This window comes from Entelurus aequoreus, linkage group LG14, assembly GCF_033978785.1.
Source record: "Entelurus aequoreus isolate RoL-2023_Sb linkage group LG14, RoL_Eaeq_v1.1, whole genome shotgun sequence".
Classification (NCBI taxonomy): Eukaryota; Metazoa; Chordata; class Actinopteri; order Syngnathiformes; family Syngnathidae; genus Entelurus; species Entelurus aequoreus.
The window spans coordinates 34,290,728-34,315,352 of NC_084744.1; the positions used below are offsets into that span (position 1 = coordinate 34,290,728).

General features: G+C 35.2%; 1 protein-coding gene across 2 annotated transcripts in view; it reads left to right on the forward strand.

The window, feature by feature from the left end:
* exoc3 (exocyst complex component 3) overlaps nt 1-24,625 on the forward strand; it is a 46,769-nt gene that overhangs the window by 1,456 nt on the left and 20,688 nt on the right. For both annotated transcript variants that reach the window (XM_062069702.1, XM_062069703.1), the window contains exons 3-5: nt 2,072-2,291; nt 10,022-10,194; nt 21,784-21,996. In XM_062069702.1, coding sequence (XP_061925686.1) covers nt 2,072-2,291; nt 10,022-10,194; nt 21,784-21,996 — 606 coding nt within the window. The remainder of the gene's footprint in view (nt 1-2,071; nt 2,292-10,021; nt 10,195-21,783; nt 21,997-24,625) is intronic.

The window sequence follows — 24,625 nt, forward strand, 5'->3', positions numbered from 1 at the left end:
GATGGACCACATTCATTGTTGTGGTGGACCGCTTAAAATGATGTGGCGTGCCGCATTAAAATTATGGGACAGGCCACATTAAAAAAATATTGGCGGAACACTATAATTGTTGTGGTGGACCACTTAAAATGATGTGGTGGACCACTTAAAATGATGTGGTGGACCACTTAAAATGATATGGTGGACCACTAAATATGATGTGGCGTGCCACATTAAAATTATGGGACAGGCCACATTAAAAAAATATTGGTGACCACATTAATTGTTGTGGTGGACCGCTTAAAATTATGTGGCGTGCCACTTTAAAATTGTGGGACAGGCCACTTTAAAAAAATATTGGCGGACCACATTAATTGTTGTGGTGGACCACTTAAAATGATGTGGTGGACCACTTAAAATGAAGTGGCGTGCCACTTTAAAATTATGGGACAGGCCACATTAAAAAATATTTGCGGACCGCATTAATTGTTGTGGTGGACCACTTACAATTATGTGGCAGCCCACAATAAAATGATGTGGCGGGGCACATTAAAACTATGTGGCTGGCCACGTTTAACCCCCGGGCCTTGAGTTTGACATGTGATCGAAAATTTCAAATTATGTGATGGGCCGCTTTGAAAAAAAGGGGCGGACCACATAAAGTTACGTGGTGGTCCACAGTAGAATTTTGGGACAGGTCACATTTAAAATAATTGATGGACCACATTCATTGTTGTGGTGGACCGCTTAAAATGATGTGGCGTGCCACCTTAAAATTATGGCACAGGCCAAATTTTAAAAAATTGGCAGACCACATTGATTGTTGTGGTGGACCACTAAAAATGATGTGGCGTGCCACATTAAAATTATGGGACAGGCCAAATTTTAAAAAATTGTCAGACCACGTTAATTGTTGTGGTGGACCACTAAAAATGATGTGGCGTGCCACTTTAAAATTATGGGACAGGCCACTTAAAAAAAAATATTGGTGGACCACTTAAAATGATGTGGTGGACCACTTAAAATGATGTGGCGTGCCATTTTAAAATTATGGGACAGGCCACATTAAAAAAATATTGGCTGACCACATTAATTGTTGTTATTGGACTGCTTAAAATGATGTGGTAGGCCACAATAAAATATGGGACAGGCCACATAAAAAATATTGTCGGACCGCATTAATTGCTGTGGTGGACCACTTACAATTATGTGGCAGGCCACGATAAAACTATGTGGCTGGCCACATTTAACCCCGGGCCTTGAGTTTGACATGTGATCGAAAATTTCAAATTATGTGATGGGCCGCTTTGAAAAAAACGGGCGGACCACATAAAGTTACGTGGTGGTCCACAGTAGAATTATGGGACAGGTCACATTTAAAATAATTGATGGACCACATTCATTGTTGTGGTGGACCCCTAAAAATGATGTGGCGTGCCACATTAAAATTATGGGACTGGCTAAATTTTAAAAAATTGGCAGACCACATTAATTGTTGTGGTGGACCACTAAAAATGATGTTGCGTGCCACATTAAAATTATGGGACAGGCCACATAAAAAAATATTGGCAGACCACATTAATTGTTGTGGTGGACCACTAAAAATGATGTGGTGTGCCACATTAAAATTATGGGGCAGGCCAAATTTAAAAAAATTGGCAGACCACATTAATTGTTGTGGTGGACCACTTAAAATGATGTGGTGGACCACTTAAAATGAAGTGGCGTGCCACTTTAAAATTATGGGAAAGGCCACATTAAAAAATTATTGGCGGACCACATTAATTGTTGTGGTGGACTGCTTAAAATTATGTGGTAGGCCACGATAAAATATGGGACAGGCCACATTAAAAAATATTTGCGGACTGCATTAATTGTTGTGGTGGACCACTTACAATTATGTGGCAGGCCACAATAAAATGATGTGGCGGGGCACATTAAAACTATGTGGCTGGCCACGTTTAACCCCCGGGCCTTGAGTTTGACATGTGATCTAAAATGTAAAATTATGAGACGGGCCACATAAAACGATGTGGTGGACGGGGTCCGCACAGGACTGACCCGACCATGTTGTGTTGTTGTTGTGGTCCAGGCTGCCATCCAGTCCCAGCTGGACGGGGTCCGCACAGGACTGACCCAGCTGCACAGCGCCCTGCTGGACGTGAAGGACATCCAGAGCTCTCTGACGGACGTGAGCCAGGACTGGAGGCAGAGCATCAGCACCATTGAGAACCTGAAGGACGTGAAGGATGCTGTGGTCCAGCACAGTCAGCTGGCCTCTGCTGTGGAGAACCTGAAGAACATCTTCTCAGGTAGCAACCTGGAACATACTTTTTATTCAACCTTCAAGTCCCAAAGAAACAAGTCATAGACATTTAAGTGCTGAAATAAAATACAATTAGAGATGCATTAAAATGTAATATTGGAATTTATCGGTATCGTTTTTTTTAATTATCAGTATCGTTTTATTTTTTATTTTTTATTAAATCCACATAAAAAACACAAGATACACTTACAATTAGTGCACCAACCCAAAAAACCTCCCTCCCCCATTTACACTCATTCACACAAAAGGGTTGTTTCTTTCTGTTATTAATATTCTGCTTCCTACATAATATATCAATATATATCAATACAGTCTGCAAGGGATACAGTCCGTAAGCACACATGATTGTGCGTGCTGCTGCTCCACTAATAGTACTAACCTTTAACAGTTAATTTTACAAATTTTCATTAATTACTAGTTTCTATGTAACTGTTTTTGTATTGTTTTACTTTCTTTTTTATTCAAGAAAATGTTTTTAATTTATTTATCTTATTTTATTTGATTCATTTTTTTAAAAAGTACCTTATCTTCACCATACCTGGTTGTCCAAATTAGGCATTATAATGTGTTAATTCCACGACTGCATATATCGGTTGATATCGGTATCGGTTGATATCGGTATCGGTAATTAAAGAGTTGGACAATATCGGCATATCGGATATCGGCAAAAAGCCATTATCGGACATCCCTAAATAAAATCATTGAAAATATGCGACTTATGTTCAACAATTGAAATCATTTTACTGTGATTTTTTTGGTTTTTTTAACTGTCATTGCTCAAAATATAATAATGAATCAAAACACAATGTTGTTATGAATTATTGGCATATTTAAGGCTCACACTACTTCACATCAAATATTACACTTTGACATTTTTGGGGGGAAATATCATACTTTTATTTTTTGCCATAAAAACGTACATATTCGACAGATAGATCTGAGGTTGATCTACAGATTTAAGCACTGAAAGTAAAAAAAAAAAGGAAAATATTTGACCTATTTTGAAGACTTTTGTGAGTGGGACCCTTTTGGATCCCTAAGAGTTTTAGTATGATTTTTACTTTTACTGTCAAAATATAATAGTATATGAAAATCAATGTTGTTATGATTTATTGACATATTTAAGACTCACATTACTTCAAATATTACACTTTAAATATTAATTGGGGGAAAAAAGTATTGCATATTTTAAAAAAAGTACATTTTCTATAACAAAAAGGGCGTAAAACAAACCATAAAAATACAATTAAAACGTTTAATCGACAAATAGATCTGAAGTTGATCTACAGATGTAAGCGTTTAAAAGTAAACAATAAAAATAGTGTGAATTATTTTGAACACTTTTATGAGTGGGACCCTTTTGGATCCCTAAGAATTTTAGTGTGATTTTTTTTAAAAACTGTCATTGCTCAAAACATAATAATGAATCAAAATCAATGTTGTTATGAATTATTGACATATTTAAGGCTCCAATTATTTCACATCAAATATTACACTTTGAAATATTATTTGGGGGCGGGGGGCGAATATTGCATATTTTAAAAAAACGTAAGTTTCCTATGACAAAAAGGGCATAAAACAAACCATAAAAAGATCATAAAAATGTTTAATTGACGGACGAATCGATCTGAGATTTAAGCACTGAAATTAAAACTAATAATTAAAAAATATGTGACTTAAATTCAACAATTTATTGAGTGGGGACCATTTTGGATACCCAATAATTTTAGTGTGATTTTTTTTTTTAAACCGCTCAAAAAATAATAATGAATCAAAATCAATGTTATGAATTATTGACATATTTAGGGCTCCAATTACTTCACTTCAAATATTACACTTTGACATATTTGTTGGGGGGAAATATCTTATTTTTGGTTTTTGCCATAAAAAAACGTATGTTTAAAACAAACCATAAACCATAATAAAAAGGTGTATTTGACAGATAGATCTGAGGTTGAAAAAAAAAAGTATTATTAGTAAATATTTTGGGTGGAAAATATTGCATATTTAGGGTTTTGACAAAATGTGCATAAAACAGAAAAATAAGAAGTTAAATTTAAGAGTTAAATAAATAGAATTAAAAAATATATACCGTAATTTCCGGACTATAAGCCGCTACTTTTTCCCCTCGTTCTGGTCCCTGCGGCTTATACAAGGGTGCGGCTTATTTACGGCCTGTTCTTCTCCGACACCGACGAAGAGGATTTCGGTGGTTTTAGTACGCAGGAGGAAGACGATGACACAATGATTAAAGACTGACTTTTCATATACCGGTAGGCTGGTTATTTTGATAACGTACAGGTGAGCACTTTGTATTACTTTGCACCGTTGTATTATTTGTACTCTGCACGAATGCTGTTCGCCATGTCAAAGATGTGAAAGTTTGATTGAATGATTGAAAGATTTATTGTTAATAAATGGGACGCATTGCGTTCCCAAACAGTCATCTCTGTCCCGACAATCCCCTCCGTGGTAGCAGGAACCCCTATATACTACGGTAATTACACATCAAAACCTTGCGGCTTATAGTCGGGTGCGGCTTACATATGGAGCAATCTGTATGTTCCCCTAAATTTAGCTGGTGCGGCTTATAGTCAGGTGCGGCTTATAGTCCGGAAATTACGGTATATGACTAATTTTTAACTTTTTTATGACTGAGAACTTACCAGGAAAATTTGGCATATTTTGTGTTTTTGCCCCCGAAAAACTTTTCTCTAACACAACGGGCATAAAACATTAAAATAATGTCTTTTATATGGAGAGATAATTTTGAATTTGATCTCGAGATTTAAGCGCTAAAAAAGGAAAAAACTAAACTTTTATGAGTGGGACCCTTTTGGAACCCTAAAAATGTAAGTGTTATTTTTTTAAACTGTCAAAATATAATAATGAATCAAAATCAATTGTTAGGAATTATTGACATAATTTAGGGCCCAAATTACTTCACATCAAATATTACACTTTGACTTTTTTTGGATGGAAAATATTGCATATTTTGTGGTTTTGCCTAAAAAACCTTTTCTCTAACAAAAAGTGCATAAAACATTCAAATGTATTTTTTAAACTTTATATTGAGAGATAGTTTTGAAGTTGATTTAGAGATTTAAGCGCTTAAAAAAAGGAAGAAAAAAACTTTTATGAGTGGGACCCTTTTTGGTCTTTAAACCTGTTAGTGTTATTTTTTTAAACTATCAAAATATAATAGTGAATCAAAATCAATGTTGTTAGGAATTATTGACATATTTCAGGGCCCCAATTACTTCACATCAAATATTACACTTTGACTTTTTTTGGATGGAAAATATTGCATATTTTGTGGTTTTACCTAAAAAAAAACTTTTCTCTAACAAAAAGGGCATAAAACATTAAAATAATGTTTTTTTTAAACTTTATTTTGAGAGTTAGTTTTGAAGTTGATTTAGAGATTTAAGCGCTAAAAAAGGAAAAATAAACTTTTATGAGTGGGACCCTTTTGGAGCCCTAAGAATTTTAGTGTGTTTTTTTTTTTTAAACTGTCAAAATATAATAATGAATCAAAATCAATGTTGTTAGGAATTATTGACATATTTCAGGGCCCCAATTACTTCACATCAAATATTACACTGACTTTTTTGGGTGGAAAATATTGCATATTTTGTGGTTTTGCCCAAAAAACTTTTCTCTAACAAAAAGGGCATAAAACATTAAAATAATGTATTTTTTTGACTTTATTTTGAGAGATAGTTTTGAAGTTGATTTTGAGATTTAAGCGCTAAAAAAGGAAACATTTTGGGTCCCTAAACATGTTAGTGTTATTTTTTTAAACTGTCAAAATATAATAATGAATCAAAATCAATGTTGTTAGGAATTATTGACATATTTCAGGGCCCCAATTACTTCACTTTAAATATTACACTTTGACTTTTTTGGATGGAAAATATTGCATATTTTGTGGTTTTGCCCCAACAAACTTTTCTCTAACAAAAAGGGCATAAAACATTAAAATAATGTTTTTTTTTAACTTTATTTTGAGAGATAGTTTTGAAGTTGATTTTGAGATTTAAGCGCTAAAAAAGGAAACATTTTGGGTCCCTAAACATGTTAGTGTTATTTTTTTAAACTGTCAAAATATAATAATGAATCAAAATCAATGTTGTTAGGAATTATTGACATATTTCAGGGCCCCAATTACTTCACATCAAATATTACACTTTGACTTTTTTTGGGTGGAAAATATTGCATATTTTGTGGTTTTGCCTAAAAAAAAAATTCTCTAACAAAAAGGGCATAAAACATTAGAATAATGTATTTTTTTAACTTTATATTGAGAGATAGTTTTGAAGTTGATTTAGAGATTCAAGCGCTAAAAAAGGAAAAATAAACTTTTATGAGTGGGACCCTTTTGGAGCCCTAAGAATTTTAGTGTTTGTTTTTTTTTAAACTGTCAAAATATAATAATGAATCAAAATCAATGTTGTTAGGAATTATTGACATATTTCAGGGCCCCAATTACTTCACAGCAAATATTACACTTAAAAAAAAATTGTGGTGGAAAATATTGCATATTTTGTGGTTTTGCCCCCAAAAAACTTTTCTCTAACAAAAAGGGCATAAAACATTAAAATTTATTTTTTTTACTTTATTTTGAGGGATAGTTTTGAAGTTGATTTAGAGATTTAAGCGCTAAAAAAGGAAAAATAAACTTTAATGAGTGGGACCCTTTTGGAGCCCTAAGAATTTTAGTGTTTGTTTTTTTAAAAACTGTCAAAATATAATAATGAATCAAAATCAATGTTGTTAGGAATCATTGACATATTTCAGGGCCCCAATTACTTCACATCAAATATTACACTTTAAAAAAAATTGTGGTGGAAAATATTGCATATTTTGTGGTTTGGCCTAAAAAACCCTTTCTCTAACAAAAAGGGCATAAAACATTAAAATGTATTTTTTTAACTTTATATCGAGAGATAGTTTTGAAGTTGATTTCGAGATTTAAGCGCTAAAAAAGGAAAAATAAACTTTTTTTAGTGGGACCCTTTTGGAGCCCTAAAAATGTTAGTTATTTTTTTAAACTGTCAAAATATAATAATGCATCAAAATCAATGTTGTTATGAATTATTGACATATTTCAGGGCCCCAATTACTTCACATCAAATATTACACTTTGACTTTTTTGGGTGGAAAATATTGCATATTTTGTGGTTATGCCTAAAAAACTTTTCTCTTACAAAAAGGGCATAAAACATTAAAATAATGTATATTTTTAACTTTATATTGAGAGATAGTTTTGAAGTTGATCTCGCGATTTAAGCGCTAAAAAAGGAAAAATAAACTTTTATGAGTTGGACCCTTTTGGAGCTGTAAACATGTTAGTGTTATTTTTTTAAACTGTCAAAATATAATAATGAATCAAAATCAATGTTGTTATGAATTATTGACATATTTCAGGGCCCCAATTACTTCACATCAAATATTACACTTTAAAAAAAATTGTGGTGGAAAATATTGCATATTTTGTGGTTTTGCCTAAAAAACCTTTTCTCTAACAGAAAGTGCATAAAACATTAAAATGTATTTTTTTAACTTTATATTGAGAGATAGTTTTGAAGTTGATTTAGAGATTTAAGCGCTAAAAAAGGAAAAATAAACTTTTATGAGTGGGACCCTTTTGGAGCCCTAAGAATTTGTGTGTTTTGTTTTTTTTTAAACTGTCAAAATATAATAATGAATCAAAATCAATGTTGTTATGAATTATTGACATATTTCAGGGCCCCAATTACTTCACATCAAATATTACACTGACTTTTTTGGGTGGAAAATATTGCATATTTTGTGGTTTTGCCTAAAAAAACTTTTCTCTAACAAAAAGGGCATAAAACATTAAAATAATGTATTTTTTTTAACTTTATTTTGAGAGATAGTTTTAAAGTTGATCTCGCGATTTAAGCACTAAAAAAGGAAAAATAAACTTTTATGAGTTGGACCCTTTTGGAGCTGTAAACATGTTAGTGTTATTTTTTTAAACTGTCAAAATATAATAATGAATCAAAATCAATGTTGTTATGAATTATTGACATATTTCAGGGCCCCAATTACTTCACATCAAATATTACACTTTAAAAAAAATTGTGGTGGAAAATATTGCATATTTTGTGGTTTTGCCTAAAAAACCTTTTCTCTAACAAAAAGGGCATAAAACATTAAAATAATGTATTTTTTTAACTTTATATTGAGAGATAGTTTTGAAGTTGATTTAGAGATTCAAGCGCTAAAAAAGGAAAAATAAACTTTTATGAGTGGGACCCTTTTGGAGCCCTAAGAATTTTAGTGTTTTTTTTTTTTAAACTGTCAAAATATAATAATGAATCAAAATCAATGTTGTTAGGAATTATTGACATATTCCAGGGCCCCAATTACTTCACAGCAAATATTACACTTTGACTTTTTTTGGATGGAAAATATTGCATATTTTGTGGTTTTGCCCCAACAAACTTTTCTCTAACAAAAAGGGCATAAAACATTAAAATAATGTTTTTTTTTTTTACTTTATTTTGAGAGATAGTTTTGAAGTTGATTTTGAGATTTAAGCGCTAAAAAAGGAAACATTTTGGGTCCCTAAACATGTTAGTGTTATTTTTTTAAACTGTCAAAATATAATAATGAATCAAAATCAATGTTGTTAGGAATTATTGACATATTTCAGGGCCCCAATTACTTCACATCAAATATTACACTTTGACTTTTTTTGGGTGGAAAATATTGCATATTTTGTGGTTTTCCTAAAAAAAAAATTCTCTAACAAAAAGGGCATAAAACATTAGAATAATGTATTTTTTTAACTTTATATTGAGAGATAGTTTTGAAGTTGATTTAGAGATTCAAGCGCTAAAAAAGGAAAAATAAACTTTTATGAGTGGGACCCTTTTGGAGCCCTAAGAATTTTAGTGTTTGTTTTTTTTAAAACTGTCAAAATATAATAATGAATCAAAATCAATGTTGTTAGGAATTATTGACATATTTCAGGGCCCCAATTACTTCACAGCAAATATTACACTTTAAAAAAAATTGTGGTGGAAAATATTGCATATTTTGTGGTTTTGCCCCCAAAAAACTTTTCTCTAACAAAAAGGGCATAAAACATTAAAATTTATTTTTTTTACTTTATTTTGAGGGATAGTTTTGAAGTTGATTTAGAGATTTAAGCGCTAAAAAAGGAAAAATAAACTTTAATGAGTGGGACCCTTTTGGAGCCCTAAGAATTTTAGTGTTTGTTTTTTTTAAAAACTGTCGAAATATAATAATGAATCAAAATCAATGTTGTTATGCATTATTGACATCATTTAGGGATCCAAGTACTTCACAGCAAATATTACACCTTAAAAAATGTGGATGGAAAATATTGCATATTTTGTGGTTTTGCCTAACAAACTTTTCTCTAACAAATTGGGCTTAAACTAATAAAATAATGTATTTTTTTAACTTTATATGGAGAGATTGTTGTGATGTTGATGTAGAGATTCACGATAGATATTGTATTATATGTGACTGAGACCAACTTGAGAGTAACCCTAAACCTAAAACCATATATTGAGTGAGTTTAGAAATGAAACATATCAAAATGGCTCTTTCGATTTCTTCATTGATTCTATGTTTTTTGCACAATGGCAGTTTTAAAAGGAACAATGGAGTTGTTGGAGCAACACCCATTGACTAATAGTGTACTTGCTGTGCCAGTCCCAGAGATCGTGGCCCACACCCAGCAGCTGATCGAGCAGGCGGAGCTGCTGCAGGCCCACAGGAAGCTGATGGAACTGGAGAGTTCCAGGGACGACCTCATGTACGAGCAGTACCGCATGGACAGCAAGAACACCAGCGACATGCACCTCATCTCCATCTACTTTGAAGACGTGAGTGGGCGGGGCCAGCTCCTCACTGCTCTGTGGATGACTTCAACAAGTGCCATTGACATTCACACATGCCTTTCTACACTAACATTCATCTATTTGTTATTCAACTACTTCTTCTTCTACACATTTTGGCGCGCTCTACCTTCCACATGTTTCACCCCATTCCAAGCGTTCCAACTTCAAACTCTTCAGCCTATTTGGGAATCACACACTTTTCATTGACGAATCCCAAAAATTCCCAGATTTCCCAGAATTCCAGGTTTTCTGGGACATTTTTCCCACTCAAAATGAATTGGCCATTCTTCAAACTTCCACCATTTTCACATTTTTCAACCTATTCAAACCATTCCACCTTCAACACATTCCACCATTCTGGAAATTGAAACTACCCTTTTTCCAAGTTAAAAAAAATTCCAGGATTTCCCAGAATTCCAGGTTTTCCGGGACATTTTTCCCACTCAAAATGAATTGGCCATTTTTCAAACTTGCACCATTTCCACACTTTTATACCTATTCAAACCATTCCACCTTCAACACATTCCACCATTCTAGAAGTTGAAGCTACCCTTTTTCAAAGTTAAAAAAAATTCCAGGATTTCAAGGTTTTCTGGGACATTTTTCCCACTCAAGTTTAATTGGCTATTTTTCAAACTTCCACCATTTCCACATTTTTCAACCTATTCAAACCATTCCACCTTCAACACATTCCACCATTCTAGAAGTTGAAGCTACCCTTTTTCAAAGTTAAAAAAAATTCCAGGATTTCAAGGTTTTCTGGGACATTTTTCCCACTCAAGTTTAATTGGCTATTTTTCAAACTTGCACCATTTCCACATTTTCCAACCTATTCAAACCATTCCACCTTCAACACATTCCACCATTCTGGAAATTGAAGCTACCCTTTTTACAAGTTCAAAAAAATTCCAGGAATTCAAGGTTTTCTGGGACATTTTTCCCACTCAAAATGAATTGGCCATTTTTCAAAGATCAATCATTTCCACATTTTTCAACCTATTCAAACCATTCCACCTTCAACACATTCCACCATTCTAGAAGTTGAAGCTACCCTTTTTCCAAGTTTAAAAAAATTCCAGGATTTCAAGGTTTTCTGGGACATTTTTCCCACTCAAGTTTAATTGGCCATTTTTCAAACTTCCACCATTTCCACATTTTTCAACCTATTCAAACCATTCCACCTTCAACACATTCCACCATTCTGGAAATTGAAGCGTCGCTTTTTCCAAGTTCAAAAAAATTCCCAGATTTCCAGGTTTTCTGGGACATTTCTCCAACTTCCACCATTTCCACATTTTTCAACATATTCAAACCATTCCACCTTCAAAACATTCCACCATTCTGGAAATTGAAGCTACGCTTTTTCCAAGTTCAAAAAAATTCCCAGAATTCCAGGTTTTCTGGGACATTTTTCCCACTCAAAATGAATTGGCCATTTTTCTAACGTCCACCATTTCCACATTTTTCAACCTATTCAAACCATTCCACCTTCAACACATTCCACCATTCTGTAAATTGAAGCTACCCTTTTTGCAAGTTCAAAAAAATTCCAGGATTTCCAGCTTTTCTGGGACATTTTTCCCACTCAAAATGAATTGGCCATTTTTCAAACGTCCACCATTTTCACATTTTTCAACCTATTCAAACCATTCCACCTTCAACACATTCCACCATTCTGGAAATTGAAACTACGCTTTTTCCAAGTTAAAAAAAATTCCCAAGTTTTCTGGGACATTTTTCCCACTCAAAATGAATTGGCCATTTTTCAAACTTCCACCATTTCCACATTTTTCAACCTATTCAAACCATTCCACCTTCAACACATTCCACCCTTCTGGAAATTGAAGCTACCCTTTTTCCAAGTTCAGAAAATTCCAGGATTTCCCAGAATTCCAGATTTTCTGGGACATTTTTCCCACTTAAAATGAATTGGCCATTTTTCAACCTTGCACCATTTCCACATTTTCCAACCTATTCAAACCATTCCACCTTCAACACATTCCACCATTCTGGAAATTGAAGCTACCCTTTTTCCAAGTTCAAAAAAATTCCAGGATTTCCAGCTTTTCTGGGACATTTTTCTCACTCAAATGAATTGGCCATTTTTCAAACTTGCACCATTTCCACATTTTCCAACCTATTCAAACCATTCCACCTTCAACACATTCCACCATTCTGGAAATTGAAGCTACCCTTTTTCCAAGTTCAAAAAAATTACAGGATTTCCAGCTTTTCTGGGACATTTTTCCCACTCAAAATGAATTGGCCATTCTTCAAACTTTCACCATTTTCACATTTTTCAACCTATTCAAACCATTCCACCTTCAACACATTCCACCATTCTGGAAATTGAAGCTACGCTTTTTCCAAGTTCAAAAAAATTCCCAGATTTCCAGGTTTTCTGGGACATTTTTCCCACTCAAAATGAATTGGCCATTTTTCAAACTTCCACCATTTTCACATTTTTCAACCTATTCAAACCATTTCACCTTCAACACATTCCACCATTCTGGAAATTGAAGCTACACTTTTTCCAAGTTAAAAAAAATTCCCATATTTCCAGGTTTTCTGGGACATTTTTCCCAATCAAAATGAATTGGCCATTTTTCAAACTTCCACCATTTCCACATTTTTCAAACCATTCTACCTTCAACACATTCCACCATTCTGGAAATTGGAGCTACCCTTTTTCCAAGTTCAAAAAAATTCCCAGATTTCCAGGTTTTCTGGGACATTTTTCCCACTCAAAATGAATTGGCCATTCTTCAAACTTCCACCATTTCCACATTTTCCAACCTATTCAAACCATTCCACCTTCAACACATTCCACCATTCTGGAAATTGAAGCTACCCTTTTTCCAAGTTCAAAAAAATTCCAGGATTTCAAGGTTTTCTGGGACATTTTTCCCACTCAAGTTTAATTGGCCATTTTTCAAACTTCCACCATTTCCACATTTTTCAACCTATTCAAACCATTCCACCTTCAACACATTCCACCATTCTGGAAATTGAAGCTAGCCTTTTTCCAAGTTCAAAAAAATTCCAGGATTTCCAGCTTTTCTGGGACATTTTTCCCACTCAAAATGAATTGGCCATTCTTCAAACTTCCACCATTTTCACATTTTTCAACAACCTATTCAAACCATTCCACCTTCAACACATTCCACCATTCTGTAAATTGAAGCTACCCTTTTTGCAAGTTCAAAAAAATTCCAGGATTTCCAGCTTTTCTGGGACATTTTTCCCACTAAAAATGAATTGGCCATTTTTCAAACTTCCACCATTTCCACATTTTTCAACCTATTCAAACCATTCCACCTTCAACACATTTCACCATTCTGGAAATTGAAGCTACCCTTTTTCCAAGTTCAAAAAAATTCCCAGATTTCCAGGTTTTCTGGGACATTTTTCCCACTCAAAATGAATTGGACATTTTTCAAACTTCCACCATTTCCACATTTTTCAACCTATTCAAACCATTCCACCTTCAACACATTCCACCATTCTAGAAATTGAAGCTACCCTTTTTCCAAGTTCAAAAAAATTCCAGGATTTCCAGCTTTTCTGGGACATTTTTCCCACTCAAAATGAATTGGCCATTTTTCAAACTTCCACCATTTCCACATTTTTCAACCTATTCAAACCATTCCACCTTCAACACATTCCACCATTCTAGAAGTTGAAGCTACCCTTTTTCAAAGTTAAAAAAAATTCCAGGATTTCAAGGTTTTCTGGGACATTTTTCCCACTCGAGTTTAATTGGCCATTTTTCAAAGTTCAACCATTTCCACATTTTTCAACCTATTCAAACCATTCCACCTTCAACACATTCCACCATTCTGGAAATTGAAGCTACCCTTTTTCCAAGTACAAAAAAATTCCCAGTATTCCAGGTTTTCTGGGACATTTTTTCTACTCAAAATTAATTGGCCATTTTTCAAACGTCCACCATTTCCACATTTTTCAACCTATTCAAACCATTCTACCTTCAACACATTCCACCATTCTAGAAGTTGAAGCTACCGTTTTTCAAAGTTCAAAAAAATTCCAGGATTTAAAGGTTTTCTGGGACATTTTTCCCACTCAAGTTTAATTGGCCATTTTTCAAACTTCCACCATTTCCACATTTTTCAACCTATTCAAACCATTCCACCTTCAACACATTCCACCATTCTGGAAATTGAAGCGTCGCATTTTCCAAGTTAAAAAAAATTTCCAGGTTTTCTGGGACATTTTTCACACTCAAAATGAATTGGCCATTTTTCAATCTTCCACCATTTCCACATTTTTCAACCTATTCAAACCATTCCACCTTCAACACATTCCACCATTCTTGAAATTGAAGCTACTTTTTTTCCAAGTTCAAAAAAATTCCCAGAATTCCAGGTTTTCTGGGACATTTTTCCCACTCAAAATGAATTGGCCATTTTTCAAAAGTCCACCATTTCCACATTTTTCAACCTATTCAAACCATTCCACCTTCAACACATTCCACCATTCTAGAAGTTGAAGCTACCCTTTTTCAAAGTTAAAAAAAATTCCAGGATTTCCAGCTTTTCTGGGACATTTTTCCCACTCAAGTTTAATTGGCTATTTTTCAAACTTCCACCATTTCCACATTTTTCAACCTATTCAAACCATTCCACCTTCAACACATTCCACCATTCTGGAAATTGAAGCTACCCTTTTTCCAAGTTTAAAAAAATTCCAGGATTTCAAGGTTTTCTGGGACATTTTTCCCACTCAAGTTTAATTGGCCATTTTTCAAACTTCCACCATTTCCACATTTTTCAACCTATTCAAACCATTCCACCTTCAACACATTCCACCATTCTGTAAATTGAAGCTTCGCTTTTTCCAAGTTCAAAAAAATTCCCAGATTTCCAGGTTTTCTGGGACATTTCTCCAACTTCCACCATTTCCACATTTTTCAACCTATTAAAACCATTCCACCTTCAACACATTCCACCATTCTAGAAGTTGAAGCTACCCTTTTTCAAAGTTAAAAAAAAATTCGCAGATTTCCAGGTTTTCTGGGACATTTTTCCCACTCAAAATGAATTGGCCATTTTTCAAATGTCCACCATTTCCACATTTTTCAACCTATTCAAACCATTCCACCTTCAACACATTCCACCATTCTAGAAATTGAAGCTACCCTTTTTCCAAGTTCAAAAAAATTCCAGGATTTCCAGCTTTTCTGGGACATTTTTCCCACTCAAAATGAATTGGCCATTTTTCAAACTTCCACCATTTCCACATTTTTCAACCTATTCAAACCATTCCACCTTCAACACATTCCACCATTCTAGAAGTTGAAGCTACCCTTTTTCAAAGTTAAAAAAAATTCCAGGATTTCAAGGTTTTCTGGGACATTTTTCCCACTCGAGTTTAATTGGCCATTTTTCAAAGTTCAACCATTTCCACATTTTTCAACCTATTCAAACCATTCCACCTTCAACACATTCCACCATTCTGGAAATTGAAGCTACCCTTTTTCCAAGTACAAAAAAATTCCCAGTATTCCAGGTTTTCTGGGACATTTTTTCTACTCAAAATTAATTGGCCATTTTTCAAACGTCCACCATTTCCACATTTTTCAACCTATTCAAACCATTCTACCTTCAACACATTCCACCATTCTAGAAGTTGAAGCTACCGTTTTTCAAAGTTCAAAAAAATTCCAGGATTTAAAGGTTTTCTGGGACATTTTTCCCACTCAAGTTTAATTGGCCATTTTTCAAACTTCCACCATTTCCACATTTTTCAACCTATTCAAACCATTCCACCTTCAACACATTCCACCATTCTGGAAATTGAAGCGTCGCATTTTCCAAGTTAAAAAAAATTTCCAGGTTTTCTGGGACATTTTTCACACTCAAAATGAATTGGCCATTTTTCAATCTTCCACCATTTCCACATTTTTCAACCTATTCAAACCATTCCACCTTCAACACATTCCACCATTCTTGAAATTGAAGCTACTTTTTTTCCAAGTTCAAAAAAATTCCCAGAATTCCAGGTTTTCTGGGACATTTTTCCCACTCAAAATGAATTGGCCATTTTTCAAAAGTCCACCATTTCCACATTTTTCAACCTATTCAAACCATTCCACCTTCAACACATTCCACCATTCTAGAAGTTGAAGCTACCCTTTTTCAAAGTTAAAAAAAATTCCAGGATTTCCAGCTTTTCTGGGACATTTTTCCCACTCAAGTTTAATTGGCTATTTTTCAAACTTCCACCATTTCCACATTTTTCAACCTATTCAAACCATTCCACCTTCAACACATTCCACCATTCTGGAAATTGAAGCTACCCTTTTTCCAAGTTTAAAAAAATTCCAGGATTTCAAGGTTTTCTGGGACATTTTTCCCACTCAAGTTTAATTGGCCATTTTTCAAACTTCCACCATTTCCACATTTTTCAACCTATTCAAACCATTCCACCTTCAACACATTCCACCATTCTGTAAATTGAAGCTTCGCTTTTTCCAAGTTCAAAAAAATTCCCAGATTTCCAGGTTTTCTGGGACATTTCTCCAACTTCCACCATTTCCACATTTTTCAACCTATTAAAACCATTCCACCTTCAACACATTCCACCATTCTAGAAGTTGAAGCTACCCTTTTTCAAAGTTAAAAAAAAATTCGCAGATTTCCAGGTTTTCTGGGACATTTTTCCCACTCAAAATGAATTGGCCATTTTTCAAATGTCCACCATTTCCACATTTTTCAACCTATTCAAACCATTCCACCTTCAACACATTCCACCATTCTGGAAATTGAAGCTACGCTTATTCCAAGTTCAAAAAAATTCCCAGATTTCCGGGTTTTCTGGGACAATTTTTCCCACTCAAAATGAATTGGCCATTTTTCAAAGTTCCACCATTTCCACATTTTTCAACCTATTCAAACCATTCCACCTTCAACACATTTCACCATTCTGGAAATTGAAGCTATCCTTTTTCCAAGTTCAGAAAATTCCAGGATTTCCCAGAATTCCACATTTTCTGGGACATTTTTCCCACTTAAAATGAATTGGCCATTTTTCAAACTTGCACCATTTCCACATTTTCCAACCTATTCAAACCATTTCACCTTCAACACATTCCACCATTCTGGAAATTGAAGCTACCCTTTTTCCAAGTTCAAAAAAATTACAGGATTTCCAGCTTTTCTGGGACATTTTTCCCACTCAAAATGAATTGGCCATTCTTCAAACGTCCACCATTTTCACATTTTTCAACCTATTCAAACCATTCCACCTTCAACACATTCCACCATTCTGGAAATTGAAACTACGCTTTTTCCAAGTTCAAAAAAATTCCCAGATTTCCAGGTTTTCTGGGACATTTTTCCCACTCAAAATGAATTGGCCATTTTTCAAACGTCCACCATTTCCACATTTTTCAACCTATTCAAACCATTCCACCTTCAACACTTTCCACCATTCTGGAAATTAAAGCTACCCTTTTTCCAAGTTAAAAAAAATTCCAGGATTTCCAGCTTTTCTGGGTCATTTTTCCCACTCAAAATTAATTGGCCATTCTTCAAACTTCCACCATTTTCAAATTTTTTAACCTATTCAAACCATTCCACCTTCAACACATTCCACCATTCTGGAAATTGAAGCTACGCTTTTTCCAAGTTCAAAAAAATTCCCAGATTTCCAGGTTTTCTGGGACATTTTTCCCACTCAAAATGAATTGGCCATTTTTCAAACTTGCACCATTTCCACATTTTCCAACCTATTCAAACCATTCCACCTTCAACACATTCCACCATTCTGGAAATTGAAGCTACCCTTTTTCCAAGTTAAAAAATATTCCAGGATTTCCAGCTTTTCTGGGACATTTTTCCCACTCAAAATGAATTGGCCATTCTTCAAACTTCCACCATTTTCACATTTTTGAACCTATTCAAACCATTCCACCTTCAACACATTCCACCATTCTGGAAATTGAAACTACGCTTTTTCCAAGTTCAAAAAAATTTCCAGGTTTTCTGGGACATTTTTCCCACTCAAAATGAATTGGCCATTTTTCAAATGTCCACCATTTCCACATTTTTCAACCTATTCAAACCATTCCACCTTCAACACATTCCACCATTCTGGAAATTGAAGCTACCCTTTTTCCAAGTTCAAAAAAATTACAGGATTTCCAGCTTTTCTGGGACATTTTTCCCACTCAAAATGAATTGGCCATTCTTCAAACTTTCACCATTTTCACATTTTTCAACCTATTCAAACCATTCTACCTTCAACACATTCCACCATTCTGGAAATTGAAGCTACCCATTTTCCAAGTTAAAAAAAATTCCAGGATTCCCAGGTTTTCTGGGAAATTTTTCCCACTCAAAATGAATTGGCCATTTTTCAAACTTCCACCATTTCCACATTTTTCAACCTATTCAAACCATTCCACCTTCAACACATTCCATTATTCTGGAAATTGAAGCTACCCTTTTTCCAAGTTCCAAAAAATTCCCGGATTTCCCAGAATTCCAGGTTTTCTGGGACATTTTTCCCACTCAAAATGAATTGGATTACCTCCAAATTGTTCAGGACAAGCTAAAACCATCAGGTTGAGGTTGGGTCTTGGGCGCAGTTGGGTGTCCCAACAGGACAATGACCCCAAACACACCTCAAACGTGGTAAATGAATAGCTAAATCAGGCTAGAATGAAGGTTTTAGAATGGCCTTCCCAAAGTCCTGACTTAAAGGCCTACTGAAACCCACTACTACCGACCACGCAGTCTGATAGTTTATACATCAATGATGAAATCTTAACATTATAACACATGCCAATACGGCCGGGTTAACTTATAAAGTGACATTTTAAATTTGCCGCTAAACTTCCGGTTCGAAACGCCTCTGAGGATGACGTATGCGCGTGACGTAGCCCGGCGAACACGGGTATGCCTTCCACATTGAAGCCGATACGAAAAAGCTCTGTTTTCATTTCATAATTCCACAGTATTCTGGACATCTGTGTTCGTGAATCTGTTTCAATCATGTTCATTGCATTTTGGAGAAGGAAGCCGAGCAAGCAAAGAAGAAAGTTGTCGGTGCGAAATGGACGTATTTTTTGAACGTAGTCAGCCACAACAGTACACAGCCGGCGCTTCTTTGTTTACATTCCCGAAAGATGCAGTCAAGATGGAAGAACTCGGATAACAGAGACTCTAACCAGGAGGACTTTTGACTTGGATACACAGACGCCGGTAGAGAACTGGGACAACACAGACTCTTACCAGGATTACTTTGATTTGGATGACAAAGACGCAGACGTGCTACTGTGAGTATGCAGCTTTGGCTTTTTTTTGCGTATGTACGTAACTTTTTTAAAATATATAAGCTTTATGAACCTTGGGTTAGGTGAACGGTCTTTTGGGCTGAGTGATTGTGTGTGTTGATCATGTGTTTGAATTGTATTGGCGTGTTCTATGGAGCTAGGAGCTAGCAGAGGAGCTAGGAGCTAGCATAACACGTACCGTACCGTACGTGCGCGTCACGTACGTAACTTTTTAAAAATATATAAGCTTTATGAACCTTGGGTTAGGTCAACGGTCTTTTGGGCTGAGTGATTGTGTGTGTTGATCAGGTGTTTGAATTGTATTGGCGTGTTCTATGGAGCTAGGAGCTAGCAGAGGAGCTAGGAGCTAGCATAACTTTTCAGTAGGCCTTTAAAGGCCTACTGAAATTTTTTTTAAAAATTTAAACGGGAATAGCAGATCCATTCTATGTGTCATACTTGATCATTTCGCGATATTGCCATATTTTTGCTGAAAGGATTTAGTAGAGAAAATCGACGATAAAGTTCGCAACTTTTGCTCGCTGATAAAAAAAAGCCTTGCCTGTACCGGAAGTAGCGTGACGTCACAGGAGCTAGTATTCCTCACAATTCCCCGTTGTTTACAATGGAGCGAGAGAGATTCGGACCGAGAAAGTGATGATTACCCCATTCATTTGAGCGAGGATGAAAGATTCGTGGATGAGGAACGTTACAGTGAATGACTTGAGAGGCAGCGATGGACGTATCTTTTTTCGCTCTGACCGTAACTTAGGTACAAGCTGGCTCATTTGATTCCACACTCTCCTTTTTCTATTGTAGATCACAGATTTGTATTTTAAACCACCTCGGATACTATATCCTCTTGAAAATGAGAGTCGAGAACGCGAAATGGACATTCAGTGCCTTTTATCTCCACGACAATACATCGGCGAAATGCTTTAGCTACGAGCTAACGTGATAGCATCTTGCTTTAACTGCATATAGAAACAAAAGAAATAAACCCCTGACTGGAAGTATAGATAGAAAATCAACAATACTATTAAACCGTGGACATGTAACTACACGGTTAATGCTTTCCAGGCTGGCGAAGGTTAACAATGCTGTGCTAACGACGCCATTGAAGCTAACTTAGCAATCGGACTGCACAGAGCTATGCTAAAAACATTAGCTCTCCACCTACGCCAGCCAGCCCTCATTTCCTCATCAACACCCGTGCTCACCTGCGTTCCAGCGATCGGCAGAAGGACGAAGGACTTCACCCGATGCGTTTGGCGGCCCGGAGACGTAGGAAGTCAAGGTGAAGTCGGCGGCTAGCGCGGCTAGCGCTCCAACAAAGTCCTCCTGGTTGTGTTGCTGTAGTCCGCTGCTAATACACCGATCCCACCTACAACTGTCTTCTTTGCAGCCTTCATTGTTCATTAAAAAAATTGCAAAAGATGTCCAGAATACTGTGGAATTATGAAATGAAAACAGAGCTTTTTGTATAGGATTCTACGGGGTACCAGAACTTCCGTTACTCGGACTTCGTCACGCGCATACGTCATCATACCGCGATGTTTCAGCCGGATATTTCCCGGGAATTTTAAAATGTCACTTTATAAGTTAACCCGGCCGTATTGGCATGTGTTGCAATGTTAAGATTTCATCATTGATGTATAAACTATCAGACTGCGTGGTCGTTAGTAGTGGCTTTCAGTAGGCCTTTAAAGGGGTGGACAATGCTGAAGAAACAAGTCCATGTCAGAAAAGTAACACATTTAGCTGAACTGCACCAATTTTGTCAAATTCAAGCAGAAGCTTATGTTCTTTACAAGTGTATGTACACTTTTGATCGCGACTCTATGTTGAGTAAAAAGGACGACCGAGACAGAATTGTGCTTTGCCAAGATTTACTAAAGCTTAAGGAGACCAGCCCTTACAACGCAACCATAGCATCGCCAGCTTATGTAGAGCGAAAAAACAGCCCCTCCCGTTCAAAAAGAAGCGCAGCTGTTTCTTCAAAGCAGATAAGGAACTGGCCACAACAGACAAACTGGAGCCCTTAAGACAAAACTAAGAGTTTAGTAGCGGACATAAGATACAAGCAAGGAGGTCACGAGAAGACATGGGAAAATAGCAGCTGCTTTAAACATGACTATAGATTGAATCTCATTCTCACAATGGCGAGAAAAGAAACACTCTTTAGGTTTTCAGCGTGTTTTTATCTTCCCGCCATTCATGGACTGTGGCATATTTGGAGAGAAAAGGTGGCAAATGGAGGATGTGGTGTCTTCCAGGTCCAGGGGCTGTCAGACGAGCTGGCCAAGCAGCTGTGGATGGTCCTGCAGCGAGCCATGGTGACGGTGCGCCGTGACCCCACCATGCTGGTGTCGGTGGTCCGCATCATCGAGCGCGAGGAGAAGATTGACCGGCGCATGGTGGACCGTAAGAAACAGACGGGATTCATCCCGCCTGGACGACCCAAAAGATGGAAGGACAGAATGTTTGAGGTCAGAAGAATGAACTTTTACTGTTACAGTATTCATCCCTACAGTAGTTATCCCAGTGGGCCTAGTTTGCTGTCCAATCTGATGCCCGCATATAATGTTTTAATACTCTAAAAATACTATTCCACCATTATTTCTTGACATCAAAAATTCCACTGTGAAATATTTTCGACATATTTTGTGGGTTTGCCGTAAAAAAAACTACGTTTTTTATTATACAAAGTACAAACAAAAATAATAAAAACGTATTATCGACGGATTGATCTGAAGTTCATCTAAAGATTTAAGCATTGAAAGTAAAACAATAATAATAATAATAATAATAAATATTTACTCTACACGATCAGTAGTATTATTACAGTATTTATACTACACGTTAAGTAGTATGATTACAGTAATAATACTACACTATCAGTAGTATTACAGTATTTATACTACACGTTAAGTAGTATGATTACAGTATTTATACTACACTATCAGTAGTATTATTACAGTACTTATACTACACTATCAGTAGTATTATTACAGTATTTATACTACACTATCAGTAGTATTATTACAGTATGTATACTACATGATCAGCCGTATTATTACAGTACTTATACTACACTATCAGTAGTATTATTACAGTACTTATACTACACGATCAGTAGTATTATTACAGTATTTATACTACACGATCAGTAGTATTATTACAGTATGTATACTACATGATCAGTAGTATTATTACAGTACTTATATGTAACAGTCAGCGTTCTGCGTTGTGTATTTTCTTAGTGAGGCACACACACCGGAGTTGAATCACGGGGATTTATTCACCTTTTTTTGGAAAAAACAAAAACAGGGCGTCACACACAGTCCACGGCAAACGGAATCTCTCTCCACAGCTCCGAGCGTCAGTGCTCACTCAATTCAATTATACATGTTTAAATGTGGAAATGGAAATAATAATAATAAAGGTAAAAAAAAAGCATAATAGTCTCAAATAAATTAATTAAATAAAACACAGTATATAAAATATATACTTCAGCAAATAACAATATATATTAAGAAAAAGGATCCTTAAATGTGCAGCAATACACCTCATCTTTCCCACCCACATCAATTCTTTTTATATTTTTTATACAATAAACTAAGCCAAAAAAACTCATAACAGACATACCTTTTTTTGGAAAAAACAAAAACAGGGCGTCACACACAGTCCACGGCAAACGGAATCTCTCTCCACTAAAGAATAAAGAAAAAAATACACACTCATATAAATGCTACAGCGGCACACAAGATGTCCACACAGACACACAGCAGAGCCCCTGACCCCTGCACACACTCATGAGACAGGAGACCCCACAACAACTGCAGCTAGCAGTAAGCTAACCAAGCTAATCCACACATCCTTTAGCATACAAAAGTTCGTTTTTTTTTCAACAATTCAACAGCCATTCGGGAATTCAACACACATGCACACCAACAAGTCACAAAACAGTGTGCATTCCCACAAAACACTTTTAAAAACGACAACCAAAAAGTTTATAAAAAAAACAAAAGGAGAGAGACATAAACATGACTTACCAGCTCCGAGCGTCAGTGCTCACTGAAGCTGGTCACAAAGGTGCGACGCCAAATCACCCCCCAGGGAAACAAAAAGGTATGTAACGGAAAATAATAGAGTGGAACCTATTTACAATGAGAAACACTTTTGGGGAAGTACACAACAAAAAATGATGTGAATAATTGAACAAAATTAAAATAAAATAAAATAAAATTTAGCTCGGCTACATATACTACACTATCAGTAGTATTATTACAGTATTTATTCTACACGATCAGTAGTATTATTACAGTATGTGTACTACACTATCAGTATTATTACAATATTTATACTACACGATCAGTAGTATTATTACAGTATGTGTACTACACTATCAGTATTATTACAATATTTATACTACACTATCAGTAGTATTATTACAGTATGTGTACTACACTATCAGTATTATTACAGTATTTATACTACACTATCAGTAGTATTATTACAGTATTTATACTACACTATCAGTATTATTACAATATTTATACTACACTATCAGTATTATTACAATATTTATACTACACTATCAGTAGTATTATTACAGTATTTATACTATACTATCAGTATTATTACAGTATGTATACTACACTATCTGTAGTATTATTATTACAGTATTTATACTACACTATCAGTAGTATTATTATTACAGTATTTATACTACACTATCAGTAGTCATTATTACAGTATTTATACTACACTATCAGTAGTCATTATTAGAGTATTTATACTACACGATCAGTAGTATTATTACAGTATTTATACTACACGATCAGTAGTATTATTACAGTATTTATACTACACGATCAGTAGTATTACAGTATTTATACTACACGATCAGTAGTATTATTACAGTATTTATACTACACCATCAGCATTATTATTACAGTATTTATACTGCACTATCAGTATTATTACAGTATGTATACTACACTATCAGTAGTATTATTACAGTATGTATACTACACTATCAGTATTATTACAGTATGTATACTACACTATCAGTAGTATTATTACAGTATGTATACTACACTATCAGTAGTAGTA